Genomic DNA, 26,181 nt, shown 5'->3' on the forward strand with positions numbered 1-26,181 from the left:
CCAGTAAAATATAGTAATTACAGGTTGTTGTTTTTTTTTTTTCTAAATTGTAAAGCAACTAGGGTGACAATGTATATAGGGTCAGCTTAAATTCAGGCTGGCATTGGTGATCACTAAAAGTGGCTGTGAATTACTTGCTTGAGTGATGGAGAAGGGATAGCAGGAGCAGAGAGTGTTATACAATAGTTTGTCTTAGTTATTTCTATTAGCTGTTCAACAGTGACCTAGTTTGCATGTGGTTTAGCTAGTGGCAAAGTAGCTACGGGACTGGGGATGTTATATGGTATATGGTGCTGTGGATGGCACCTGGCCTGATTCCTGTGCCACCCCAGACAGCCATTGCTCCTGGAAGGTCCAGCTCTGGTTGGGGAAAGCCGGGAACACCTCCTCCAACATGGGACGGGGAGAGGCCGTTCCCGCTAACAGAACACTCTCTTCACTGGTGAGGACTCTCATTATATTAATACACCTTACTGCACCTGTCCTGTGTAATTAGCAATCATACCATGTATGTCCATCGCTACGGATCCCAGAGGCTTATAGGGCCCAGATAACCATCTGTCTCTCCAAAGCATCAACCTCTCCCCGTCAACCTCTGCATCTCCCTGTCACCCGCTTCTTATCCCTGTCAGCTTCTCCCCATTACCTTCTCCCTGTCACCCACTGCCTTTTCCTATAACCCTTTCCTGTCACTCACTGCAGTACCTCTCCATCTCCCACTATCTCTCCCCGTCACCTCTCTCCTGTCACCAACTGCAACACCCCGTCATCCTCTGTCACCCACAGTCTTCCCCAGGCATCACTCACTTCCTCCCCCTGCCACCCATTTCCTGGCATCACCCACTGCCTCCCGCTGTCATCCATTCCCTGAAGTCACCCACTGTCTCTCACTGTCACACTCTGCTTGTCCCTGTCACCCATTGCCTCTCAGTCACCCATTGCCTCACCCTCTGCCTCTACCTTGTGTCACTATCTCTCTATCACCCTCTTTTTCCTGTCACCCTCTGTCTTTCCAAGGCATCACCTGCACCCCATTATATGAATATGGCATTACCTTTGAGGCCACGCCCCTTGCTGAGAGGCTATGCCCCTATAGAGAGGCCACGCTCACTTTTCCAAGAACATGCGCCTTTGGCGTGCACTAGTAACACCCCTCTTCCTCATCATAGTGCTCCCCCTGTCATTTTGTTCTGGATCCGCCCCTGAAGACCAGTAATCTGAAGCTGGAGTGAAAAGTGCTGTATAACACTTGGGAGCCCAGGTGAGGTTAAAGGTGAATGCTGGGAAACATAGGTGAAACTTAGAATGAAGCTGGGGTTCGCAGGTAACTGTGAGCGAAGCTGGGGATCGCTGGTAAACAGAGAATGAAGCTGGGGTTCACAGGTAACTGTGAGCGAAGCTGGGGTTCACAGGTAACTATAAGCGAAGCTGGGGTTCGCAGGATTTGTATTCCACAGTAAGGGTTAATACTGGTTGAGAGGTAAACAAAGAACTGCTGGAGAGTGGCTGCTGGAAGCCGTGGAGACACACTCTGCTAGCGCTGGGTGCGGAAACAAGTTAGGCAGGTAGCACTACAGAGCTTTAGCCATACCTCCCAACTTTCTTTTCCTGTGGAGCGGGACACTCGCGCTCCTGAAAAGGGGGTGTGGCCTACGAAAAGGGGGCGTGGCTTCGCGGGAGGACCCGCGATCGCGAGTCATGCCCCCGTTTTCGTCACTGAGGGGGCATGCCCAGCGCTCTGTGAGCCGCTGGCATGCTCCCTCTCCCTCTGACTCCACTGAGTAGACGCTGTGCGCATGCGCACAGCGTCTATTCATTGCTGCTCTGCTAAGCAGGGCAGCGAGAGAGGGAGCCTCCCAACTGCCCCCCCCCCCCCCCCCACCGCGGGACACTGCGGCCCGCGGGTGGGACAGCGGGACAGTCCCCAAAAACCGGGACTGTCCCGCGAAAATCAGGACAGTTGGGAGGTATGCTTTAGCACAGGAGACCTGGAACAGCACTGCAGAGGGAAAGCACCAGGGAGTCAGGCTATATTGCAGGGAAGATCCACAGGAGAGTCCACAGTGAACTGCACACTGGAATCGCTGGAGAGACAATTGAAGCACTGACAACCTTTTGGACAGGATACTTATACCTGCTGGATAGCAGGGATTGGCTGACAATTATGACCTGGCTCTAGCAGTATTGAGGATAGGTGTGGATAGTGACATGTGATCCAAGTCCAAAATGGCTGCGCCCATTGACGGAGATTGAAGGGGAAGAAACAATCTGAAACCATGTGTAAAACAACAATGGCGGCGGAGGCCGCAGCAGCAGAGTTCCATGCGCCCAGATGCGCACAGCGGCCAAAGGGATGGAAGCGGCGGCCGGGGCACAGAGAGGACGCACATCCAGCAGAAGACCACAGGCGCGGCAGTGACGGCTGCGACGGGACTGGGAGCGCTGCACCGCCGTAAGTGTAAATACTAAGAAGGCCGCTGAAACCAGCGCTACAGGCCATAACCAAAAACATAACTATGGCCCGGCTCTGGCTCGCTGCGCCAATCTCAGGACACACCTAACAGGTAGGATAGAGCGTCTAGTTACCCGGATCGTGACACTGTTGCTGTATTTGTCTTAGTTTGAATTGTTGCTGATGTAGGGTTTCTCTTTTTCAGCTGCATTGGATACTTCGGAACAGATTTGGCTAGTTGGCCATTCATAAATTTTTGGAGCGGCGAGGCATCCTATGGCAGGACAAACAGATGACTTTTTTGGTGACAGGGTAGTCCGATGGTTAGGTGTGAGAGGTTTGCGTTGGGTAGGTTTGCTTTGGCTTCTTTCCCGTCATGAACGACGGTGGGGCCAGCCCGACTGAATCGTCATTCACCTTGGTGGGAATGACTTGGGTCGAGTTAAGGGCATCGACCTCATCTGTCAAGATGGATTTGGTGGCTTTGCGAGCCTCTTGGCCTCAAGTGAGTGTTGTGGTCAGATATTGTACCCCGGTTTCACTGGCGGGGTGCTGTTCACTTCTCTGCCATAGAAAAGGCTCGTAAGAAGTAAGAAGATGAATTCTTTGGTGTCTGTGTATGTGAAGGCCATGGGTGGTTTGACAGTTCGGCATCCCCTGCTGGTTCTTCGTAACTCCCAGCCTTATAGGGAGGACGGTGTTCACTTTTCCCCGGCAGGCATTAGTGTGTTTTTTAAACATTTTTAACTTTTTAGATAGTTAGTTTCGGCTTTTTTGGTTTTCTTTTGTTTGGATGGCGTCTGCGGTTTAGGTAAACCTTGTGGTGGTGGAAATTCGCTACCAGCTAGCAGCTAAAAGCTTGCATAAGTGGTCATTGTGGGGCACGCCTTTTTGGTAAGACAGCAAGTGTGTCCTCCCCCTGCGGGTGGACTACGGACGTTCCCGTGCGGTTTCTTCCATTGCTCTGTTAGAGTAAAGGGTGGTGAGTCCTGCACAATACGGGTTATGCTTTAGGTGGCGGTGCTAAGTCCCCTCCTAGGTTATTTGGTATTATTCTAGTTGACTAGTGCTGGTGAGGTGGTAGCGCCTTTCTTTGCCATCCTCCAAGACATAGTTAAAATAAGGCCATCAAACAATAAATGCCTGTTGACCTTTTTAAATCTAGCAGTTGGTGTACGTGTCGTTATTTCTTAGTGCTAAGCTAGTTTAAGTATATACATGTTTAAGTGTGTCACAATACAGTTATGGGCGACTTATGCAAACTGCAGACGGCTGAATATCATGAGTCTGACGCTGACCCACCGGCCGTTGTCACACAGCATAGGTGGAACCCTTACAATTCTCTGCAGTCTCCGGTCCCTGTAGACTGGCTGAGAGCGCTATCTATATAATTATGTAAGTCTTGTATGTTTATGTACACATGTTTTATGTACAGTGTGTTTTCACTTTTTTTAAAGGAGGAAGGGGCACCAAACTCCAACATGCCTCCGGGCGACTGGGATGATCTTATGCACCTGAGATCTATCTTGTAAAATGCTCCCTGTTGTTCCGAACTGGTTCTAAGTTCTACATGAGATGATGTAGACTGAAACAGATACAGAATAGAAGGATAAAATAGTCCTGTTCAAGTTCTTTAAACAGATCACCATTGCACCAGTCATTTTTGGTGAGGATTGATGTCAGGACCTGTGAGTTCTGTAGTAATTTTGACTTTATTTTTTTATTTTTTCTATCAGAAATGTGCATGTCTGTCAGTGAGGCAGTAATGTGCTGGTGTCAGTGAGGTCGGGATGTGCTGCTTTCAATGAGGCAGTGATGTGCTGCTGTCAGTGAGGCAGGGATGTGCTCCTGTCAGTGAGGCAGGGATGTGCTCCTGTCAGTGAGGCAGTGATGTGCTGCTGCCTGTGAGGCAGTGATGTGATGCTGTCAGTGAGGCAGGGATGTGCTCCTGTCAGTAAGGCAGGGATGGGCTGCTGTTTGTAAGGCAGTGACGTGTGCAGACCACCTGAATGCAGTCGCTGTGTACAGATGTGTGGCTGCGTTTGGGTCTAAATGACCCCCCAAGTGTGCAGATAGGTATGAGGCATCAAGGCTCAGCACAGGGGTTAGTAGATAATGGTTTAAGAACAGAGATCTCATGTGTTGGCAAATGTATGATAGGCATAAAGTCCCCCTTATTGCATCCAAATATTGATTCCTTCATATCACACAATGATAATATGCAAATTCTAAATTTCCTGACTATGGGGCCAATTCAGTAAGGATTGTAAAAATTACAAATTTACCAAAATTGCGAGCAAAAAAAGAACGCCCAAACGGGAAAACTGCAACACTAATTTAATGTTACAAAAAGAAGGTGGGCTTGTGAAATGTGCAAATATTGCGAAGACCTAAAAAAATACGCATTATTTGCTTACATGTTTCTGATGTTGCAATTTTTGCAAACAACTGTGTTTTAACCTCACTACCTACTTGCCGGGCAAAAAAAAATAAAAATGGTGTTGCTGTTCTTGAACTTATGTTTGTGTGTGTAGCGATATAAAAAAAAAATACCCAAATGTACGTGGGTATGTTTTGTTAACAAAAAAACATGTTGGTTGCTTAAAAAGCATTAAAAAAACTGTTAGGAAGCTAAAAGACATTAAGCAGACCCCACAAAGCAAAATGTTTGGAAATGTTAATTAACGTTTGCGTTTCAAAAATAGTGTGGTTGTCAAACCACGATAGTTAGTAAGTGTAAAAACAATTAGTTTCCTAACCTATATTTTACATACCCTCCAACATGACCCGCCCCACTAGGTACAAAATGCTCTGTTCCTGGACTTCCCTCTTAATTTATTATTGCCATCACCTGTGAAGAAAGTAACAGCTTTTATTATCATTTAACTAGTTCAACACAGGTGCTGGTAATCATAAATTAAGAGGGAAGTCCAGAAACAGAGCATTTTGTACCTAGTGGGGCGGGTCATGTTGGAGGGTCTGTTTTTTATAAATAAACATGTGTTCAGGGTCGGACTGGCCCACAGGGGTACCAGGGAAACCACCGGTAGGTCCCACTGCCTGAGGGACCATTTCTTCCTCTAGGGAACAGGTTCCAAACTGTGCACTTGTATTACACATGGTAGATATGTTGCATTACACTGCAATAGACTATTGTGTATTTCAAGCCTCTGTGGAGGCTGGCCACACCCTTAAGTATGGGCCCCTATTACTGCATTCCCCCGGTGGGCCCTTCATGCCCCAGTCCGACACTGCATGTGTTACAGCGTTTAAAGCTCCCTTACATGTTCAGAAGTTTCAATACAGCTGAATGAAGTGATTTGTGGTCAGCAGTGTGAGCTTCTTCAGCTGGGTGTAATGAAGCAATGATTGCAGTATACATCAAACATTCTACAACTGAGGTCAGCTTGTGCAGATTTTAAGGTAGACCTGTAGTCACTCAGAAACTGCACACCATAAATGTGCGATCAGTTGTAAAAATTGCATATGCAACGCCCACCGAACATCATCATACGCCCACAACACGCCCCTGCTCGTTGTTTTTGCGAGTCCAGCCCTTTAGTACACCCCCTACACGCCTACTTTTCATAGTGCATACACCGTTTTTGCTTCGTCTCAGAAGTTGCATTTTTTTTCTCTGTTTTTGTGGGATATGGTGCAGATTTTGCGATTTTCCGCATTTTCTGCGATTTTTGCTGCTTTGCGATTCTTGCTGACTTAGGCCCTATGGGCCTTATTCAGGTTCAGTTGCAGTTTTGTTAAAACAGCAAAACTGCAGCTGCTAATACTCACATGCTGGGGCTGCCCAGCATACAAATGCCCACCAGCGGTGTGATTGCATCACTGAACTAGGGATGCTCCCCTGTCTGCCCAGCCTGGCTTCGAAGGCAGGCACAGGGTGGCCATGTTTTCCGTCATGATGTCATGACGTCACACGGCCGCCCAGAAAACGACCCAAACCCGCACCTATTTTCGCCGCCCCGGACTGCCTCGCAAACACCTCCGTCTGTCAATCAGGCAGAGTTGTTCGCATTAGTGAGGTGCGATTGCATCTCACTGCATATGCACACGCAGTACGGGTCCTACGCGTGTGCACTGGGCATATTATCACCAGTATGTGATCCTTACTGAATAAGGCCCTATAGACAGACTATTATCCATATATCATAAAATATATAATTTTCTTTCCAAAACACTTTTACTTTAAATCGCCTTGGCACATGGTGGGTTACCTTAAAATACCCTAGGCGATACAGCAGATGAAAACAGTTTTGTGCCCACACAATGAAGTTCAGCTAATCATGTTTTGTTGCATCAAGCCAACCAGGATGTGGGTGTTTCCTAGTAAAGAGCAACACATTTTAGGAGAGCTAAGTCCAGTGTAAAAGTGTCTATATGACAGGACAGTAGGAAAGCTCCATAGCAGAGCTGCAGGATGACGTTTATAACTGACTCTCTGTCTAGGGCCGATGTGTTACTGTGCCTGACAGCCTGCATTGCATTCCTCATCTACTGGATCAATGGCTCTAAGAAGAGTACAAGAAATATGCCCCCTGGACCTACCCCTCTCCCCCTCATTGGGACCTTACACGTGCTGGACCTGAATAGACCCTACAAGTCATTGATGGAGGTAGGATACTGATTATGTGAAAATACTGCATTCTATAAGCATGTCTATAAAACAGAACTTGTTGATTTGTAGTACCTGATGTTTTCCTCTTACTGTAATCTATGTCATTAGCAAATACAGAAAAACAAGGACCTGTGGCGCTACTTGATATCTAGGAATTCAATTATATTAATGCATAAAGTTTTATAATCTGTTTATTATGAACATAGTACTAAGACAAAACAAAATCAGTATTTAAATAAGCATTTAAAAGAGATATTTCTATACCGGGGTTGTGGCTTGATAAGCACCCCCACAGTACCTGTCTACAATTATTAAATCAATTGTTATATTAGAATACTGTTACATTTATACACGGTTTTAAATTATTTACATATGGCTTTATGAACTTGTGACATATACTCCAATCATAAAAACCACCACCCCTCTGCCTTATACTAACAGCATCACTGAGACTCGGACGCTATATTAATTAGCGCAGAACAATTAAGTGTGTGAGCAGTGAATTTTAATAATTGTAGACGGGTGCTGTGGGGTGCTTATCAAGCCACAACCCCGGTATAGAAATATTGCTGTCTCTCTCTTTTAAATGCTTATTTAAATACTGATTTTGTTTTGTCTTAGTACTATGTTCATAATAAGCAGATTATAAAACTTTATGCATTAATATCATTGAATTCCTAGATATCAAGTAGCGCCACAGGTCCTTGTTTTTCTGTATTTGCTATTGCCATAACGAGGAATACTTGAAAAGAATTCCTCTTAGGTACCTGGGCTGCACTGGTATAACCTATCCCACACAGACAAACTCCAATTGGAGGGAGCGCAGATCACACCCCCACCTGTGTAATCTATGTCATACCTATCAATGTTTCTGCAAATACTGTACTGCTTGTATTTAATTTTTGCTATTCCATAGGGATGACCATCGTCCATTGATGATTCAAAATCATCGATGGTGTATGGATGATGTTGAATACTTTTGCCATTGATGGGGGAGAACCAAATGGCTTCCCTCCATTGACAGTAAAGAACAACCAGATAGTTTTTTTTTCTCTTCTACAATGTGTCGGGACACAGAGCATAGATCCGCCCCCAACACCCACAAAGCCACTCCCCCAATCGTTGATTTGCCTGCAGCCCACTCCATAGTAAAGCAGGGATGACCATTGGTGGGTGAAACCATCGATGGATCCCTAACCAATGGTTTTATGCCATCAATATTACCATCAATGTTAACCCACCGATGGCCATCCCTACTATCCCAGAACCTCATCTGACTTAAATCTATGTAAATATCATATACTGTATGTATCTGCGGTTTGTCAGAAATTATATGTGTACAGTGCTATTTTTCTAGAAAAATAGGTTCAGGACCTCCTGGGGTGGGCAGAGTTGTGGGTAATGTGTGAGGAGCTACAGTGGGTGGGGGTATCTTTGAAGAATAAAGAATTTTCCTTTGTAAGAATAAAGAATTTGTGCACACCGTAGGCACATGCCAAAAAAGAGTGTGTAGCCTCACTGCAAGGGGAGTGGCCTTGCGGCAGGGGACATGGCCTTGCAGGAAAAGACTACTTTATACCCCAGTTTGCAACCTGCACACCCAGACATTGGTCACCACTGGAAAAATAAATCCTGATTCATGCCCCTTACATTATTTGTCATTTTTCCTCCATATAGTAATGCTCTTTACACAATATGACACACACCATAATGCAGTGTTCGAAGTGGGCTGGTATACACCGATATGGCATACCGGCACTTCGAACACTGACTGAAGACCCATGCCGCCGCATCATTTCAAATTCGGCTCTATTCACGCGCCAATTGGAGCTCTCAAACTGGTAACCAATCAGGAGCGGCCGCTCCTGTTTAGCTGACGATCTGCGGCAGATTTGAAATGGTGGCGGTCGTAGACGGACCAGAGCCGCACTGAAGGCCGCCGCCGACCACAGCCTCCTCACCACCGCCGCCAACAGCCTCCTCCGCACTACCGCCCACAGCCTCCTCCTACGCTGACCACAGCCTCCTCCGCACCGCTGCTGCTCATTAGGTAATCTTTCCCTGCTGCCTTTCTCTCTCCCTACTGTATGTCCTTGTTGTCCCTCTCTCTGTCACTCTCCTGTCCCTATGTCCCTGCTGTCACTCCCTATCCCTATGTCACTCTCCCTGTCCCTGCTATCACTCCCTGTCCCTATGTACCTCTGTCACTCTCCCTGTCCCTCTGTCACTCTCCCTGTCCCTATGTCCCTGCTGTCACTCCCTGTCCCTATGTTTTTCTGTCACTCTCCCTGTCCCTATGCCCCTGCTGTCACTCCCTGTCCCTATATCCCTCTGTCACTCTCCCTGTCCCTATGTCCCACTGACACTCTCCCTGTCCCTATGTCACTCTCTGTTCCTATGTCCCTCTGTCACTCTCCTTGTCCCTAAGTCCCTGCTGTCACTCTCCCTGTATCTGAATTTTGGCACATACTGTGTGGCATAATTTGAAGTTTGACTCATACTGTGTGGCATAATGTGAATTTTGGCTCATACTGTGTGGCATAATGTGAATTTTGGATCATACTGTGTGGCATATTGCGAGTTTTGTCTCATTCCTTGTGGCATAATGTGAATTTTGACTTATTCCGTGGGAATTTTGGCTAATACTGTGTGGCATAATGTGAATTTTGGCTCATTCCATGTGGCATAATGCGTAAGGGGCACCAGTACTAGATAGTATAAGGGGTCCTACTATTGTGGTGCATAATGTGTATAAGGGATATATGGTGTGGTACTCTACACTTAAGGACATGCCCCATTTTGAGTGGCCACACCCCCTTTCACAAAGCGCCTGCACCCTCAGCGAACGCATAATTGCAGCCATCGCTTTTCCATACCCCTACTTAAAAATGTCCACTTCGACCACAGACCATAATTCCCATTACACATTATGGGGGGTATTCAATTGAACTGGCGTCTTGTCGGAAAGACAGCAGTTTCCAATTTTTTTAGGTCGGAAGGGGTTCTGACCTATTCAATCGGGATGCTTTTTTTCCCGACAAGTCGGCAAATCCGACTTCGCAGAAAACACGTGGATCGGCGGATTAGCCACGGATCCATGTGTTTTCTAGGATTCCGCTGGCAAATCCGACAGGTTTTGGCCCCAGTTTCCGACAATGTCAATCCGAATTTAAAATACTGCTCATTGAATACTGGGATGTCGGATCCTTTCTGTCGGAAAGAATCCAACATCTATTGAATACACCCCTATGCACATGCCATAATGCTCATTACACATTATGCCACACACTGTAATGCCCATTACACATTATGCCACACACAGTTATACCCCTGACAACATTTTAATCCCCACACACAATAATGCCCCTTAAAAATTATGCCCCACAGAAGGCTTCTAATTACTTTTAAATTACCTTCTTGTTGTCAGGGGTCTCACACTCGTTTTCAGGGGTTTCATGCTCATTACCAGGGGTTTCATGCTGATTGCCAAGGGTTTCATGTTCGATGCCAGGGGTTTCATGCCCTGGGTTCCGTGCTGGTGGTCAGGGGTCTCACGGTCATTGCCAGGGGTCTCATGTTTGTTGCCAAGGGTTTCATGCTTGTTGCCAGGGGTTTAGTGCTCATTGCCAGGGGTTTCCTGCTCATTGTCAGGGGTCTCATGCTTGTTGCCAAGGGTTTCGTGCTCATTGTCGGGGGTTTCATAGGTTTCTGCATCTTCTCCCAGTGGTGTCAGTGTTCCCGCCACTTTCAGGTAACACTATTTGCGCCTTCATTGACTCATCTGTCTCCTGCTACGCGGTGGCCATTTTTAGAGGGCCTTATTTTACACCAGCTGCAGGCGGAAGTCCCTGCAACTCCTGGCGCTCTAAATACACTGCGGGGCTGCGAGAGTTATTGCTACGCCACTGGAGGAACACATTGTGTTTCTCCCTCACCCCCGCATGCGCCCCCCTTAATTAAAAAAAACTTTGGTGGCATCGCCAGCCCTGCTGACAGGACGTTCTGGAACTCCGTTACTGGTGACGTCATTTTTAAGAAGACCTTCAGTAACTGCATTCCGGAGCATTCCAGCCGAACAATTGCCCTGTATGTGCTAATGCTAGATTGGTGATGCAGTTTTAGATATATTATTAGTCAGATACATGTAATACTTTGATCAGCTGACATTTTTGCTCACGTTTCTGGTGTAAATGTGCTACAACCAGGGGCAGATTTGGAATTTAAGGTGTCTCTGTAAAATATTGTGAAAGTGGCTTCAACTTGGCATATGTCCCAATTGTCCCATTTTTTGTGGAAATGTCCTGATTCATAGGCTGCAAAAGGGGTGGATTGGTCAGGGTTTCGGCAGATCATGAGCAGGGCCTGTTGTTTCCCTTTTTGGCATGTGTAAATAATAGGAGGTAAGTGTGACCAAACCTGGTACAGTCAGGATGGGATACAATACATGGTCACTCAATTCCGCCACCTTCTTCCTGCGGCTGTATTCTTGCCCATTCCTGGCAGGTCCTCCATACTATCCAACTGGGCTAGGGTCTGCCCTGTCGCTCACTGCAGTGGGAGCTGCTGGAGTGGTGGCATGCACCCCAGCTCCCACTGGGCATGCATGTTGAGATGTGATAAACCCTACTAGATTATTATATAGGTATACACCGAGTGGACAAATTATTATTACCACCAGGTGATGTCTTAATCTGTATATAGCTGAGTACACACTGGTCGATATATCGGCCATTCAAGCGTGAGCCCATCAGCGGGTGTCTACCCCCAATATGTCTCTGAACAACGTCGATCACAGACATATGCGGCATAGCCAATGGCCACTATGGGGTGACGGAAAGGACCCGACAGCTCTCTATTCAATGCAGGCCAAACCCGCTCGTTCACGAAAGTGTCAATCTGACTTTTTTTTAAGTAGGATTGACATTGTCGGAAACGGGGCTAAAACCTGGATTCTTCTTGTATCGTCACAACTCTCCAGGGTAGTGCAGGCAAGCAATGCTAGGTGAGGCATACTATTCATTGAGAGGACATCTGAATTGGTCCCTGATTTAGATTAATGTGATGCACCATTGCCCATATGTGGGACTGAACAAGTATACCAACTCTCTTGAGTATCCAGTATCGGCTTATGACTGCAAGCCTTGCAGTCAGGCGCAGTATTACAAATGTGTCTGAACATATCCTGCCTTAAATTTGCGGCATGGCGTGCCCGCTATTTATTTGCATTGCGGGACTGTCCACCGACATCAGCCCTTTCAATTGCTATTATTCTCGGGCACGTGCATATGCAGAGCTACAAAGACTTCCATAGATACGGGTAGCAGGAGCATTACATACCGCTACCCGATCTAGTGCATTGCTGCCATGTCCCCCTCTGTACTCAGTCAGTGGGAGCGTTCTTACCCCGCTGACTGCAACCGCACTGAGCTTCTTTCTCTTTTGGCCCGGGGTGTGCATACATAGGGGGTAATTCCAAGTTGATCGCTGCAGGAAATTTTTTAGCAGTTGGGCAAAACCATGTGCACTGCAAGGGGGGCAGATATAACATTTGCAGAGAGAGTTAGATTTGGGTGGGTTATTTTGTTTCTGTGCAGGGTAAATACTGGCTGCTTTATTTTTACACTGCAATTTAGATTGCAGATTTAACTCACCACATCCAAATCTATCTCTCTCTGCACGTTATATCTGCCTCCCCTGCAGTGCACATGGTTTTGCCCAACTGCTAACAAAATTCCTGCTGCGATCAACTTGGAATTACCCCCATAGTGCCTGCCTGCATACGGATGCACCACGTGAACGCTACGTTATGCCGATTTCTATGTCCCGCAATGCATTCGCATCACTGGCAAAGACGCAAAGGGACACATCTGTATGTCTGCTGGTCCATTCTATGTCAACTTTAACAGCTGTCGTCCTGAAACAATTCACCAGTGCAGCTGTTTTGCTAATGCTATTACTGCTGCTGCTATTATGCATAAAATCACCTGGTGGTCATAATTATTCACCCATTCAGTGTATAAGAACTTTTACTTTAAACTATGTGTAAATAAAGCTAGGTTTCTTTTTTTTTTTCAATAATGATTTTTTTATTAATTTCCAAATATAGAGAAAAAAAACAAACAAGTGTACACGAACATAGATCGTATAAAGTGTACAACATTGAGCTAGTACATGAAACCCGATCATAAACAACAAATCTGAATTCAGACGCTCAGTTCACTAATAGTGTACATAGTTTCTATTAACTATCAACCATAAATAGAACCATAAAAGTAATAAAATAGAGAGCTCAGTAGAGAGGGAAAGAGAGAAAGACAGAACAAGACAGCGACACACGAAGGAAGGAGTATAGACAAAGAGAAGAAAACATATATGTCAGGGGAATACCTTACTCAGATATGGTAACAGATAGATAGATAGATAGATAGATAGATAGATAGAGGGCATCTGTCACATACGGGTATTATCAGATTGTGGAGAGTGTAGAATTGCCGTGTCAATGGGATCACTAAAAGTTACGGAGTGACCCTGTCTCTCCCGGAATTCACTCCATTTAAACCATCTCATATAGATAGAAGACGGAGATGAAGAGTACACACATCCCGCCGTTTCAAAAAGGAAATGCTTATGGGTATTATTAATAACCGTCTGAATGTGAGGTATGGACTGTGATTTCCACAATTGGCCTATCGCCGCCTCAGCTGATATTAAGACGTGACCTACAATATACTTGTCGCAGCTGAGGAGAGCGTGAGGAGAGTAGTGGAATAAGGCAAATAGTGGATCTGGTGGCATAATCGCTCCCACCACTTCCCCCAAAAGAGAGAACACTTCCGTCCACAGAGGCCCCAAAACTGGGCAATCCCAGAAAATATGTAGAATGGTTCCTACATCACCACATTTTCGCCAGCATAGCTGGGAGGTCGAGGGCCAGATACGGTGAAGCCTCTGCGGAGTGAAGTACGCCCTATTGCATAGTTTATAGAACATTTCTGAATGCTGGAGACATTTAGAGATTTTAAAGCACTGTGAGGAAATTGTATCCCACTCTTCCTCTCGAAGTACAATAGAAAGATCCTTCTCCCACTTAATCTGCGAAGGGAGTTTACCGGTTTTATTCAGAAGAACAATATATTGATACCATCTGGATACCCCACCCCTATGCCCAGAGGTAGACAATCTAGAAAGCATAATAGCAGGTAGAGGAAGGGGGCCACCAGACCCGTCCACATAAGAATGGAGCCAATGGCGTAGTTGTAAGTACTTGAAAAAAATCATGCTTTGAAATCCCAAACTGAGACTGAAGCTGAGAGAAAGGAATCAGACCATCATTCAAGAAAAGATCTTTCAGTCTCACAACTCCAGCGTCAATCCAGGTGTCTAATATAAGATCAGGGATAGTACAAGCTACGGTTCTGATAGGGAGATCCGCTGCCGGTAATACAATAGATGGGTCAGATACAACCACTGAGTGCCATAACTTCAAAGTACATCTAATCGCGTCCCCAGGACCAGTCCATTTCGGAACGCTATTTATCGGCAGTAGAAATAGATCTGTAACGTTAATCGACCCTAAATAGGATTTTTCAATGACTACCCATGGTTTGGGGGAATGAGCTGCATACCAGTCGCGGGCCTGACTAAGAAGGCAGGCGGAGTGATATGCATCTAAGTTGGGGTAAGCTACCCCACCAAAGCCCTTGGGCAATGACAGAACCTGCCTAGAGATACGCCGTCTAGATCCCTTCCAGATGAAGTGTAACAGAATTTTATTAGCCCTAACACTAAGAGGTTTAGGGAAGCTGCGGGGGATGGCCCGAAATAGGTAAAGGAGTTTAGGTAGCAGTACCATCTTAGTTGCAGATATACGCCCCAGCCAAGAGATTTCATGTAAAGACCACTCTTTAATCAATTTTTCGAAGGCGCTAAACAAAGGGGAGTAGTTACAGTCATACAGATCTCTGTCAAGCGATAGATGTATACCTAAATATTTAATAGTTCTCGCTTGCCAAGCATATCTGTATCTATCCTTAAGTAAAGCCAGGATATGTGGTGGGATATGGAGCGGTAGTGCCTCCGTTTTGGAAGTATTCAGTTTATAGTATGATAATCTAGAATACTTATCTAATATGGCATGAAGACCGATAAGGGAGGATTCAGGGTTGGTCAGACAGAGTAGAATATCATCTGCGAAAAGGTTGACTTTATGACTCAATCCTCCTATCTCGGGTCCCGAGACCCCCGTTGCAGACCTAATAGTCTCAGCCAGGGGTTCAAAAGCCAGGGCAAAAATAAGGGGAGACAAAGGGCACCCCTGTCTGGTGCCGTTGAGAATATCGAAACCCCTGGATAGACACCCATTAACATACACCTTAGCAGAGGGGGCAGAATATAAAGCAAAAATGGAATCCAGAAACCTTCCCTGGAAGCCAAACTTATCCAGGACTGATCTCAGATACCCCCAGTGTAACCTATCAAACGCCTTCTCAGCGTCCAATGATAGGACGAGGAGAGGCTCTTTATTAGCATTACAATACTCCATGACATTGTAAACTCTCCGAGTGTTGTCCGGGGCCTGCCTGCCCGGGACGAAGCCAACCTGATCAGCAGCTATAAGGGAAGGCAATAAAGGGCAAAGACGGTTAGCGATAACCTTAGCAAAAAGCTTTACGTCTGTATTCAACAGAGCTATCGGTCGGTAATTTTGAATGGATGCGTGAGATTTACCCGGCTTAGGGATAGCAACTATCCGCGCTTCAAGCATCTCCCTCGGGAACCTCCCAGCCTCCGACGCCTCGTTGAAGACTGTCAATAACACTGGTGCCAAATCTGCATTATAAGTTTTGTAGAAATTAGACGGAAATCCATCTGGCCCCGGCGCTTTGTCACGTGGAAGACCGTCAATAGCTGCCTCAAGTTCAGTAATAGTCCAGGGAGAGCTGAGGGACAGGCAGGCCTCGGAGTTCAGTGTCGGTAGGGACAGGTTTTTAAAAAAAGACTGGATTTCAGCTTCAATGGGTTGGGGAGTATTAGGATCTGACTGTAGATTGTAGAGTCGGGAGTAATACTCTGCAAAAGTGTCTGCTATACTATAAGGGTCAGAGACTCTTGAGCCCGTAGGGGAATAGACAAAGTGAAGTCTGGCCTTAGCTCGCTGGCCTCGCAGTTTCCGTGCCAAGAGACGCCCTGCCTTATTTCCAAATACATAAAATCTCTGATTTAATCGGGCAAGATTGCGTTGTACTTCCCGAAGAGAAAAAACGTTCACCTTTTCCCTTGCGGCAAGCAAAAGCTTAAAGGCAGTTCTATTCTGCGGGTCAGCCTTATGTGCTAATTCTAATTTTGCAACTTCGGTTTCAGCCAAGAGACGTTCAGCATTTTGAGAATGTTTTAGCCGTGAAGCGGCCTGGATGGCAGCCCCCCGCATTACAGCCTTACAAGAGCACCAATTATTAAAGACCGAGGTGTCTTCGGGTTTGTTAGTTTCTAAATATAGCTTTAAAGTTTGATGTATGGCAAGTGAAGCCTCTTGATGGCATAGCAGGAAATTTCCCAGTCTCCAAGGACCCGGTGACACTTTACGGGCCCCAAGTTTCCACACCACCTTCAGCGGAGAATGGTCAGACCATGACATCGGTAATATATTAATTTTCGTAATGGCCGGTAGTGACACTCTGTCAGTCAAAACGAGATCGATTCTAGAATATGAGGAGTGGACATGTGAGTAAAAGGAGTAATCTCTAACTGTAGGATGTTTAGTCCTCCACGCATCATAGAGATCGTACTCTCCTAACAATTGGCGAAGCCCAAGGGTATTAATAGGGGAAGTTCTGGGTTTAGCTAAAGGGCTCCTAGTGGGGAGAGATCTATCAACAGAGGGGTCTACAACCAAGTTGAAGTCCCCCAATAGCATGACGGCACCTTTAGCGTGCTTCTGTATCAGGGAGAATAGTGTCCTACAAAATGAGAGTTGACCAGAGTTGGGTGCATAACAGGAAGCCAAAGTAACAGTGGTATCCTCAAGCTGTCCAATTAATATTAAATACCTTCCTTCGGGGTCTACGATTTGGGATTCTAGAGTGAATGGGCAGTCACGAGAAATTAGTATAGCCACTCCGGCCTTTTTTGCGGGACCATTAGCCATGTAGCAGGTAGGGAAATGATTATCATAGAGTCTGGGGGGGGTCTGATTTCCTAAAATGAGTTTCCTGGATAGCGACCACATTCGCCTTCAGTTTATAGAAGAAAGATAAGGCCAATCTACGCTTCTGTGGGGAATTCAATCCCTTAACATTCAGTGATACCAAATTAACCATAACAAACTAACCAGGAGGAGGAGCATCCGCTGAAACCAAAGAATACAATTAAAAAGGTACAATACCCTGAACACAGAGTGAAAGAAGAAAGAAGCATGGGGGGGACGAGACACAAAGGGAGACACACATAGGAGGACAAAGAGAGAAAAGAGAAAAACACAGTACACAAAACAAAGAAAACCGACTCCGTGCAGAGACGAAGTCATAGTAAGACGCCAAAACATACAGGGCCTCACCCAGCAAGGTTGGGAGGTTAGTGGCCAACCTCCCCGCAATCAAGTAACCAAAATATTGTAAACATTATAAACAAACAATCGCACATGGCATATGAAGGGAATGTCGTTAAGAATGGAATGATAGGCTAATTTGTAATGATGTATGTAAAGAAGGTCTTATAGACCTTGATTAAAAGCTGCGCTGATGCTTCATAAAATTCAGCCGTGCGTCCACGAACTGAAATACATGTAGGTGGGAGACTGATAAGAGGTACCTCTGTTAGAAATCACTGTTGAAATGTACGGTCTCTCCTCTCCTTATGCACATGCAAGCCTCATTGGCGGACAGTGTCCCAGTGTTGGAAATGCGGACACCGGCGCTGTATTAATGTGTAATGAATAGATGGTAATGGTATAAAGAAATCAAATTCTCTTGTAGTGTATCACCTGATGGAGGAGCCTCTCCGTTGAGAGCGCTGTACTGAGCCGGGTATGCAGCGGCTCGATGCAATGGGAGTACAGCTGGTCACGCCGATGGTGAACTATCCGTTTGATTGCGGCTATACTTCTCCACTGTGAGCGCTGTACCCATCTGGGTGTGCAACGGCACAGTGTAGTGGGAAGGCAGATTCTCTAGCCGCTGGAGAAATATCCGTTTGATTGCGGCTATGCTTCACTCAGTGTTTACAGCTCAAAAAGTGTCAGGAGAATATGGCAGTCAGGTGGAATCCTTCAATGGAGTATCTTAACGCGTTTCTCGGCCTGCAGCACTGGCCGTTTCATCAGAAGGAAATTAAATCATTTCCTTCTGATGAAATGGCCAGTGCTGCAGGCCGAGAAACGCGTTTGCGAGATGCTGCTACTGGTGCCGCCGCTGCTGTTCTTGCTGCGGGAGGCAATACATCTACCCAGTGGGCTGTCACAGTCATATAGTCCTGAGTCTGCCCTGCTCCACTTGTCCACATGTCCGTGGTTAAGTGGACATTGGGTACAACTGCATTTTTTAGGACACTGGTGAGTCTTTTTCTGAGGTCTGTGTACATTTTCGGTATCGCCTGCCTAGAGAAATGGAACCTAGATGGTATTTGGTACCGGGGACACAGTACCTCAATCAAGTCTCTAGTTGGCTCTGAATTAACGATGGATACCGGAACCACGTTTCTCACCGCCCAGGCTGCCAAGGCCTCAGTTATCCGCTTTGCAGCAGGATAACTGCTGTGATATTTCATCTTCCTCGCAAAGGACTGTTGGACAGTCAATTGCTTACTGGAAGTAGTACAAGTGGTCTTCCGACTTCCCCTCTGGGATGGCGATCGACTCCCAGCAGCAACAACAGCAGCGCCAGCAGCAGTAGGCGTTACACTCAAGGATGCATCGGAGGAATCCCAGGCAGGAGAGGACTCGTCAGACTTGACAGTGACATGGCCTGCAGGACTATTGGCTTTCCTGGGTAAGGAGGAAATTGACACTGAAGGAGTTGGTGGTGTGGTTTGCAGGAGCTTGGTTACAAGAGGAAGGGATTTAGTGGTCAGTGGACTGCTTCCGCTGTCAGCCAAAGTTTTTGAACTTGTCACTGACTTATGATGAATGCGCTGCAGGTGACGTATAAGGGAGGATGTTCCGAGGTGGTTAACGTCCTTACCCCTACTTATTACAGCTTGACAAAGGCAACACACGGCTTGACACCTGTTGTCCGCATTTGTGTTGAAATAATTCCACACCGAAGAGCTGATTTTTTTAGTATTTTGACCAGGCATGTCAATGGCCATATTCCTCCCACGGACAACAGGTGTCTCTCCGGGTGTCTGACTTAAACAAACCACCTCACCATCAGAATCCTCCTTGTCAATTTCCTCCCCAGCGCCAGCAACACCCATATCCTCATCCTGGTGTACTTCAACAGTGACATCTTCCATTTGACTATCAGGAACTGGACTGCGGGTGCTCCTTCCAGCACTTGCAGGGGGCGTGCAAATGGTGGAAGGCGCAAGCTCTTCCCGTCCAGTGTTGGGAAGGTCAGGCATCGCAACTGACACAATTGGACTCTCCTTGGGGATTTGTGATTTTGAAGAACGCACAGTTCTTTGCTGTGCTTTTGCCAGCTTAAGTCTTTTCTTTTTTCTAGCGAGAGGATGAGTGCTTCCATCCTCATTTGAAGCTGAACCACTAGCCATGAACATAGGCCAGGGCCTCAGCCGTTCCTTGCCACTCCGTGTCGTAAATGGCATATTGGCAAGTTTACGCTTCTCCTCAGACGCTTTTCATTTTGATTTTTGGGTCATTTTACTGAACTTTTGTGTTTTGGATTTTACATGCTCTCTACTATGACATTGGGCATCGGCCTTGGCAGACGACGTTGATGGCATTTCATCGTCTCGGCCATGACTAGTGGCAGCAGCTTCAGCACGAGGTGGAAGTGGATCTTGATCTTTCCCTTTAACCTCCACATTTTTGTTCTCCATTTTTTAATGTGTGGAATTATATGCCAGTATCAATAGCAATGGCCTACTACTATATTTACTGCGCACAACTAAAAGGCACCACAGGTATACAATGTAGATGGATGGGATAGTATACTTAATGGATGACGAGTGACGACACAGAGGTAGGTACACAGCAGTGGCCTACCGTACTGCTATATACAGTATACTGGACCTGGTGGACACTGTCAGCAAACTGCTAAACTAGTCTAAGAAAAAGGCACCACAGGTATACAATGTAGATGGATGGATAGTATACTTGATGGATGACGAGTGATGACACAGAGGTAGGTACAGCAGTGGCCTACGTACTGCTATATACAGTATACTGGACCTGGTGGACACTGTCAGCAAACTGCTAAACTAAAATGCACCACAGGTATAGGAATGTAGATGGATAGTATACTTAATGGATGACGACACAGAGGTAGGTACAGCAGTGCACTCTGCACTGTACTCCTCCTATATAATATTAATTATACTGGTGGTCCCCAGTCCCCACAATAAAGCAGCACACTGTGAGCACAGATATGGAGTGTTTTTCAGGCGGACAAACGTATACTGGTGGTCACTGTCAGCAAAACTCTGCACTGTACTCCTGCTATAGCTGCTCCCCAGTCCCCACAATTAAGCAGCTATAGCACTCAGCACAGATATATCATGCAGCACACTGAGCACAGATATATGGTATGGAGCGGTTTTTCAGGCAGAGAACGGATAAAAACTAAACTCTGCACTGTACTCCTCCTAACAGCTGCTCCCCAATCCTCCCCACAATTATAGTCATAAACAAGCACAAGCAATCAAATCAACTGTCTTCTACTAAACGGAGAGGACGCCAGCCACGTCCTCTCCCTATCATCTCCAATGCACGTGTGAAAATGGCGGCGACGCGCGGCTGCTTATAGAATCCGAATCTCGCGAGAATCCGACAGCGGGATGATGACGTTCGGGCGCGCTCGGGTTAACCGAGCCATACGGGAGAATCCGAGTATGGTTCGGACCCGTGTAAAAAAGGTAAAGCTCGGGGGGGTTCGGTTTCTCGGAAACCGAACCCGCTCATCACTAATTATGAGAGCCCACTACCTCACCCATCTTTGTTTCCAAATGTCCGGTCCTCTCGCCCAAATCCTCAACGGAGCGCTGGCAGGATTGCAACATAGTACGGAATTCTGACGCCACCTCATCTTTAAACTGGTGTAACAAAAGCTTCATGGCGCCCACCGTTAAGGCTTCACTGTCCTCCAGGCGTGGAGAGGAGGGGGAATCCTCAGATGAAGGTAAGGCCATCATGGGCGAGGAAGTCGTAGGCGGGGGATCCGATCCGGTGGCAGAAGCCCCAGGCCCTTGAGACTTATTACGATAAGGGGAGGGCTTGAAAAAGGCAACTTGAGAAATTGATTTGGAGGCTTTATTCTTTTTTGGAGGCATCATGTATCACCTTGAGAAAATAGAAGAACCCCAGTAGAAAGGAGGATTCCGTCAAAGGCCCAGAACGGTAGATATACTCTATGCCACGTGCGTGACTGTGTCAGCTAAAATGATTGCGGGGAGTTGCCGGGAAGATACATTGGAAAGGTGCCTACATCCTATAGGTATAGCAGCGTGCACGACTCCGGTGGGTAGATGTCATCAATTTCTCAACAGAGAGGGCCCAGTGGACCCAATGGAGAATGTGGAAGCAGCTGCAGAATCAGAGGACTCCGACCTCAGGACTGGTCATGCAGGTAGACAGGGCTCAGCAGGATAATCTGAGCTGCTGAGGTTTAGAATAGTGATAGAGCAACTGATAGGGCAGCACAGCAGTACAGTTTCCTGGGCTCTCCTTATGCACTGTAGTCTGTAGTGTGAAGATGGCCGCCACCACCTGTCTCCCGGGCCATATATTCAGTCCCAGATTAGGAGCCCAATTTTGTGGGGGGGGAGGGCCCCAGAGGAGAGGATCCAGAGGGGATATGGGGGCCGGTGCTGGATGCTGCTGTGGAGCCTCCCGGGTGTCCATTTCGGCCGTCGCATCCGCGATCCGGCCACGGAGCTTGCCGCCGGGCAGGAGTATGAAATCTAGCCCCCGGCTTCTGGAGCTGAAGTAGGCCGCGTGCCGGAAACCTCTTTCCCGGTGGTCCCACCACCCGGGGCGAGTGCTGTGGGCCTCCCACCACCGCGGGCAGCAGCAGGAGGGCTGTAGGGGCTGCAAAGGAGGCAGGAGTCGGGCACTTTGGGCATATAATAGCAGGAGCTCCTGAAGTGCACTTCTGATCAGCTCCGCCGCTAAGCCACGCCCCCTCCTTTTTATTTTTTTTAACAACAGCTGGAGCAGCCCCAGAGAGTGCCCGGGAGACAAAGGCACCAATAGACTCCCCCCAAGCAGCGGCAGAAGCAGGGCCGAGCTGCCACTCAGCACCCACTGCGAGGGGTCCATGTGTGGGCGCAACGCCAGTGAGCAAGATGGCGCCGCCAGACCCTGGTGTAAACCCTCGGCTGTCCAGGCCCTCGGAGGCCACTAACTGATCAGCCGGGAACGGGTGCAGCGGCGGGCGTAGTGTGCAGGCCGGGATCCCCCAGTCCGGGCGCCGATGAGCGGGTGAGGCAGCTGCGGTGGGAGAGAGCGGCAGAGTCCGCCCGCCCCCGGCTCTCCACAGCGTGACCGCGATGACCGGCGGGCTTCCGTCCGAGGTAAGGGGGCAGCGGGCAGCACTCGCCTCCACTCGGAGCAACAGGGTAGAAGGCGTCAGGAAGGGTATTCAAGCACCGATGTGGGGGAGGGGGGGCCACCCTCCGCGGCGGACTTCAGCCACAAGAGACCTCCTCCTCCGGGGCAGCAGCAAAATAGAGGTCCCGGCTTCTCCTGAGTCAGAAGGCCGCAACCCGCACGGGTGCAGGAGACACCTGCCGGCTCCGCGGACCTCACTGCCCAATACAGGAAGACCCCAGCTGGTAGAGGTGGGTCCCCAAGGTCACCAGGGAGCAGCAGATTATTGTTATATATGAGCGTAAGGTAGGAGCTCCAGTGGAACACGTCTGCCCAGATCTGCAGCTAGGCCACGCCCCCAAAGCTAGGTTTCTTATACACTTGATACATGCTGAGGAATTATAGGTCTTTAATAAGACGCATTTTAACCTGAAGGTATCCTCTTGTGTACACATAAATTAAACTTTAAAAGATTGTCCACATAGCATTGTACACACAGCTTGAAACGGTTGCTATTAGATTGAGTGGCCAGTATTCCAAGGATTCAGGACCGCTCCGAACATCGGAAATCTGAGTCCACTTGAGATGCTGTTCGGGTGTTCCTGCCAGATTCAGATTCAATGTCAAGGCCGAACGTTATCCTCCCAAATTCTTGTGGGAATGGATTCTATATATGGCGCCATGGCCGTCACTTGGTGCCAGTTTACACTAAAGCACACTGCCGTTTGCTGCACTGTACTTCGCTGTATTAGCTGTGCTGTGTCCACAAGTGGCTATGCTCTATAGTGACTGTATATATAGACACACTGCACGCTGCGGTATGCTGCATTATACTCTGCTGTATTAGCTGTGCTGTGTCCACAAGTGGCTGTACTCTATAGTAACTGTATATAGGTGGCACACTGCATGATGCTGAATGCTGTGCTATACACTGTACTGTATTAGCTGTGCTGTGTCCAGACTTACAAGTGGCTCTGCTGTAAATTGTACTGTTTGGTGCACTTTACCTTAGTACACTTTGATCATGCGCATCTATAAGCCCTGTGTTCCACGCAGTTTGAACTGAGCTGCAAGTTAAAAAATAGAAAAATAAACAATATCTGTATACCTATTTTTGTATTGTTTGGTGTGCTTTACCCTAGTGCGCTTTGTTTACGTACATCTATATTCCCTGTGATGCATGCAGTTTGAACAGAACTGCAAGTTAAAAGAAGAAATAAAACGTATTTCTGTTGTTTGTACTGTTTGGTACGCCTTACCCTAGTGCGCTTTGTTCACGAGCATCTATAAGCCCTGTGATCCACGCAGTTTGAACCGAGCTGCAAGTTAAAAAACAGAAAAATATAAATAATATCTATTGTTTGTACTGTTTGGTTCGCTTTGTTCACATGCATCTATAAGCCCTGTGGTCCACACAGTTTGAACCAAGCTGCAAGTTCAAAAAAGAAAAAAAATATATACGGTAGATCTTTTGTTTGCATTGTTCTGTACACTGTACCCCAGTATGCTATGGCAATGGTTATATAGATGTGCTATAAACTGCCATATGTTTATGCAGCAGCTCTGTCACTTAGTAACCAGTCAGCTCACTGCAGCATTTGGCCAGTATTGGTGAAAACATTATTGTAAGCTGTGAGGTGGTCATGACTGAAAATTAATGTTACTGAGGTTCATAAAATGTTAGGAACAAAAAAATGGCCAAAATATGTGTATTTAGCTTTTTTTGTCAAATTTTTAACAACAAAAAACTAATCCAGTCACAGCGGTTTGGCAAATCCAGAACCGGAAGATGAATCAGAGCCAAATCCAGAAAAATGGTCCGGTGCACCTAAAAGAGAATGAAAGGGGAGAATCAAAAGCCTCTCAAAATCATCATAAGACAAACTTTTTAAACTTCTATCTGGTATTATACCATAATTTACCATTGTTTTATCTTGTACTAGTATTTAGTACTCATAATTCGCCTGGTCACTAGCGATTGTATCCAGCATTACAGGGGTTTCTTTTTTCCTGTCTCTTCCCCCATCTGACCATCTCTCTCTTTCCAATGTCTCTCTGGGGGTAATTCCAAGTTGATCGCAGCAGGAATGTTTTTAGCAGTTGGGCAAAACCATGGGGGAAATTCCAAGTTGATCGCAGCAGGAAATTTTTAAGCAGTTGGGCAAAACCATGTGCACTGCAGGGGGGGCAGATATAACATTTGCAGAGAGAGTTAGATTTGGGTGTATTATTTTGTTTCTGTGCAGGGTAAATACTGGCTGCTTTATTTTTATACTGCAATTTAGATTGAACTCACCACACCCAAATCTAACTCTCTCTGCAAATGTTATATCTGCCTCCCCTGCACTGCACATGGTTTTGCCCAACTGCTAACAAAGTTCCTGCTGCGATCAACTCAGAATTACCCCCCATGTTTACTGCAGGGAAGGCAGATTTAACATGTGCATAGAGAGTTAGATTTGGGTGTGGTGTGTTCAATCTGCAATCTAATTTGCAGTGTAAAAATAAAGCAGCCAGTATTTACCCTGCACAGAAACAAAATAACCCACCCAAATCTAACTCTTTCTGCACATGTTATATCGGGTGTAGTATGGCTAACCGGCGGTCTCCTGACCGCCGGTCAGCTTACCGACGCCAGGATCCCGGCAGCATACCGACGCTGGGAACCCGGTGGGGAGGGGCGAGTGCAGCAAGCCCCTTGCGGGCTAGCTGCGGGCTCGGTGGCGACCTGTGGTCGCCACAGGTTCTATTCCCACTCTATGGGTGTCGTGGACACCCACGAGTGGAAATAGTCCCTGTTGGTCGGCATGCCGACCATCGGGATAGTGAGCCTTCGGGATGGTGGAGGAGGTCATGTGACTGTCGGTCAGCAGACCGCCGATCACATGAATACCACCCGTTATATCTGCCCCCCTGCAGTGCACATGGTTTTGCCCAACTGCTAAAAAAATTCCTGCTGCGATCAACTTGGAATTACCCCCTCTGTCCCTAACTCCCTCCAACCTGTCTCACTGTTACTTTCTCTCTCCCCTGTGTCTCTCTGTACATTTATCCCTCCCCATGTCTATCTATTCCTCTATCTCCCCATGTCTGTCTCTTTCTTTCCCTGTATATCTCTCTCTCAATATGTATCTTTTCTTCTGTGTCTCTCTTTCCTCTGTATACCCCTCTCTCTTCCCCTCATGTCTCTCTTTTTCCCTACATGTATTTCACTCTCCCCGATGTTTGTCTCTCTTCACCAATATTTCTCTCCCCCCCCCCCCTGTCTCGCTCTCTCTTACCTCTTGTCTCTCTCATTCCCCCATGTCTCTCTCCACGTATGTCTCTCTCTCTCTGTATCTCACTCCTACCCTTCATGTCTCTCTCTCTCCCCTTGACAACTCACTGCGATATCAA

The 26,181-nt window shown here is 47.0% G+C and overlaps 1 protein-coding gene across 2 annotated transcripts in view; it reads left to right on the plus strand.

The window, feature by feature from the left end:
• Window positions 1–6,807: 6,807 nt before the first annotated feature.
• LOC134945330 (cytochrome P450 2K1-like) overlaps window positions 6,808–26,181 on the plus strand; it is a 170,813-nt gene continuing 151,439 nt past the window's right edge. Inside the window, exon 1 of one of the 2 annotated variants that reach the window (XM_063934535.1) lies at window positions 6,808–7,082. In XM_063934535.1, coding sequence (XP_063790605.1) covers window positions 6,888–7,082 — 195 coding nt within the window. In that variant the 5' untranslated portion in view covers window positions 6,808–6,887. The remainder of the gene's footprint in view (window positions 7,083–26,181) is intronic. The other variant, XM_063934534.1, reaches the window with a different exon arrangement.

Source organism: Pseudophryne corroboree, chromosome 7 (genome assembly GCF_028390025.1).
Source record: "Pseudophryne corroboree isolate aPseCor3 chromosome 7, aPseCor3.hap2, whole genome shotgun sequence".
NCBI classification, from domain to species: domain Eukaryota; kingdom Metazoa; phylum Chordata; class Amphibia; order Anura; family Myobatrachidae; genus Pseudophryne; species Pseudophryne corroboree.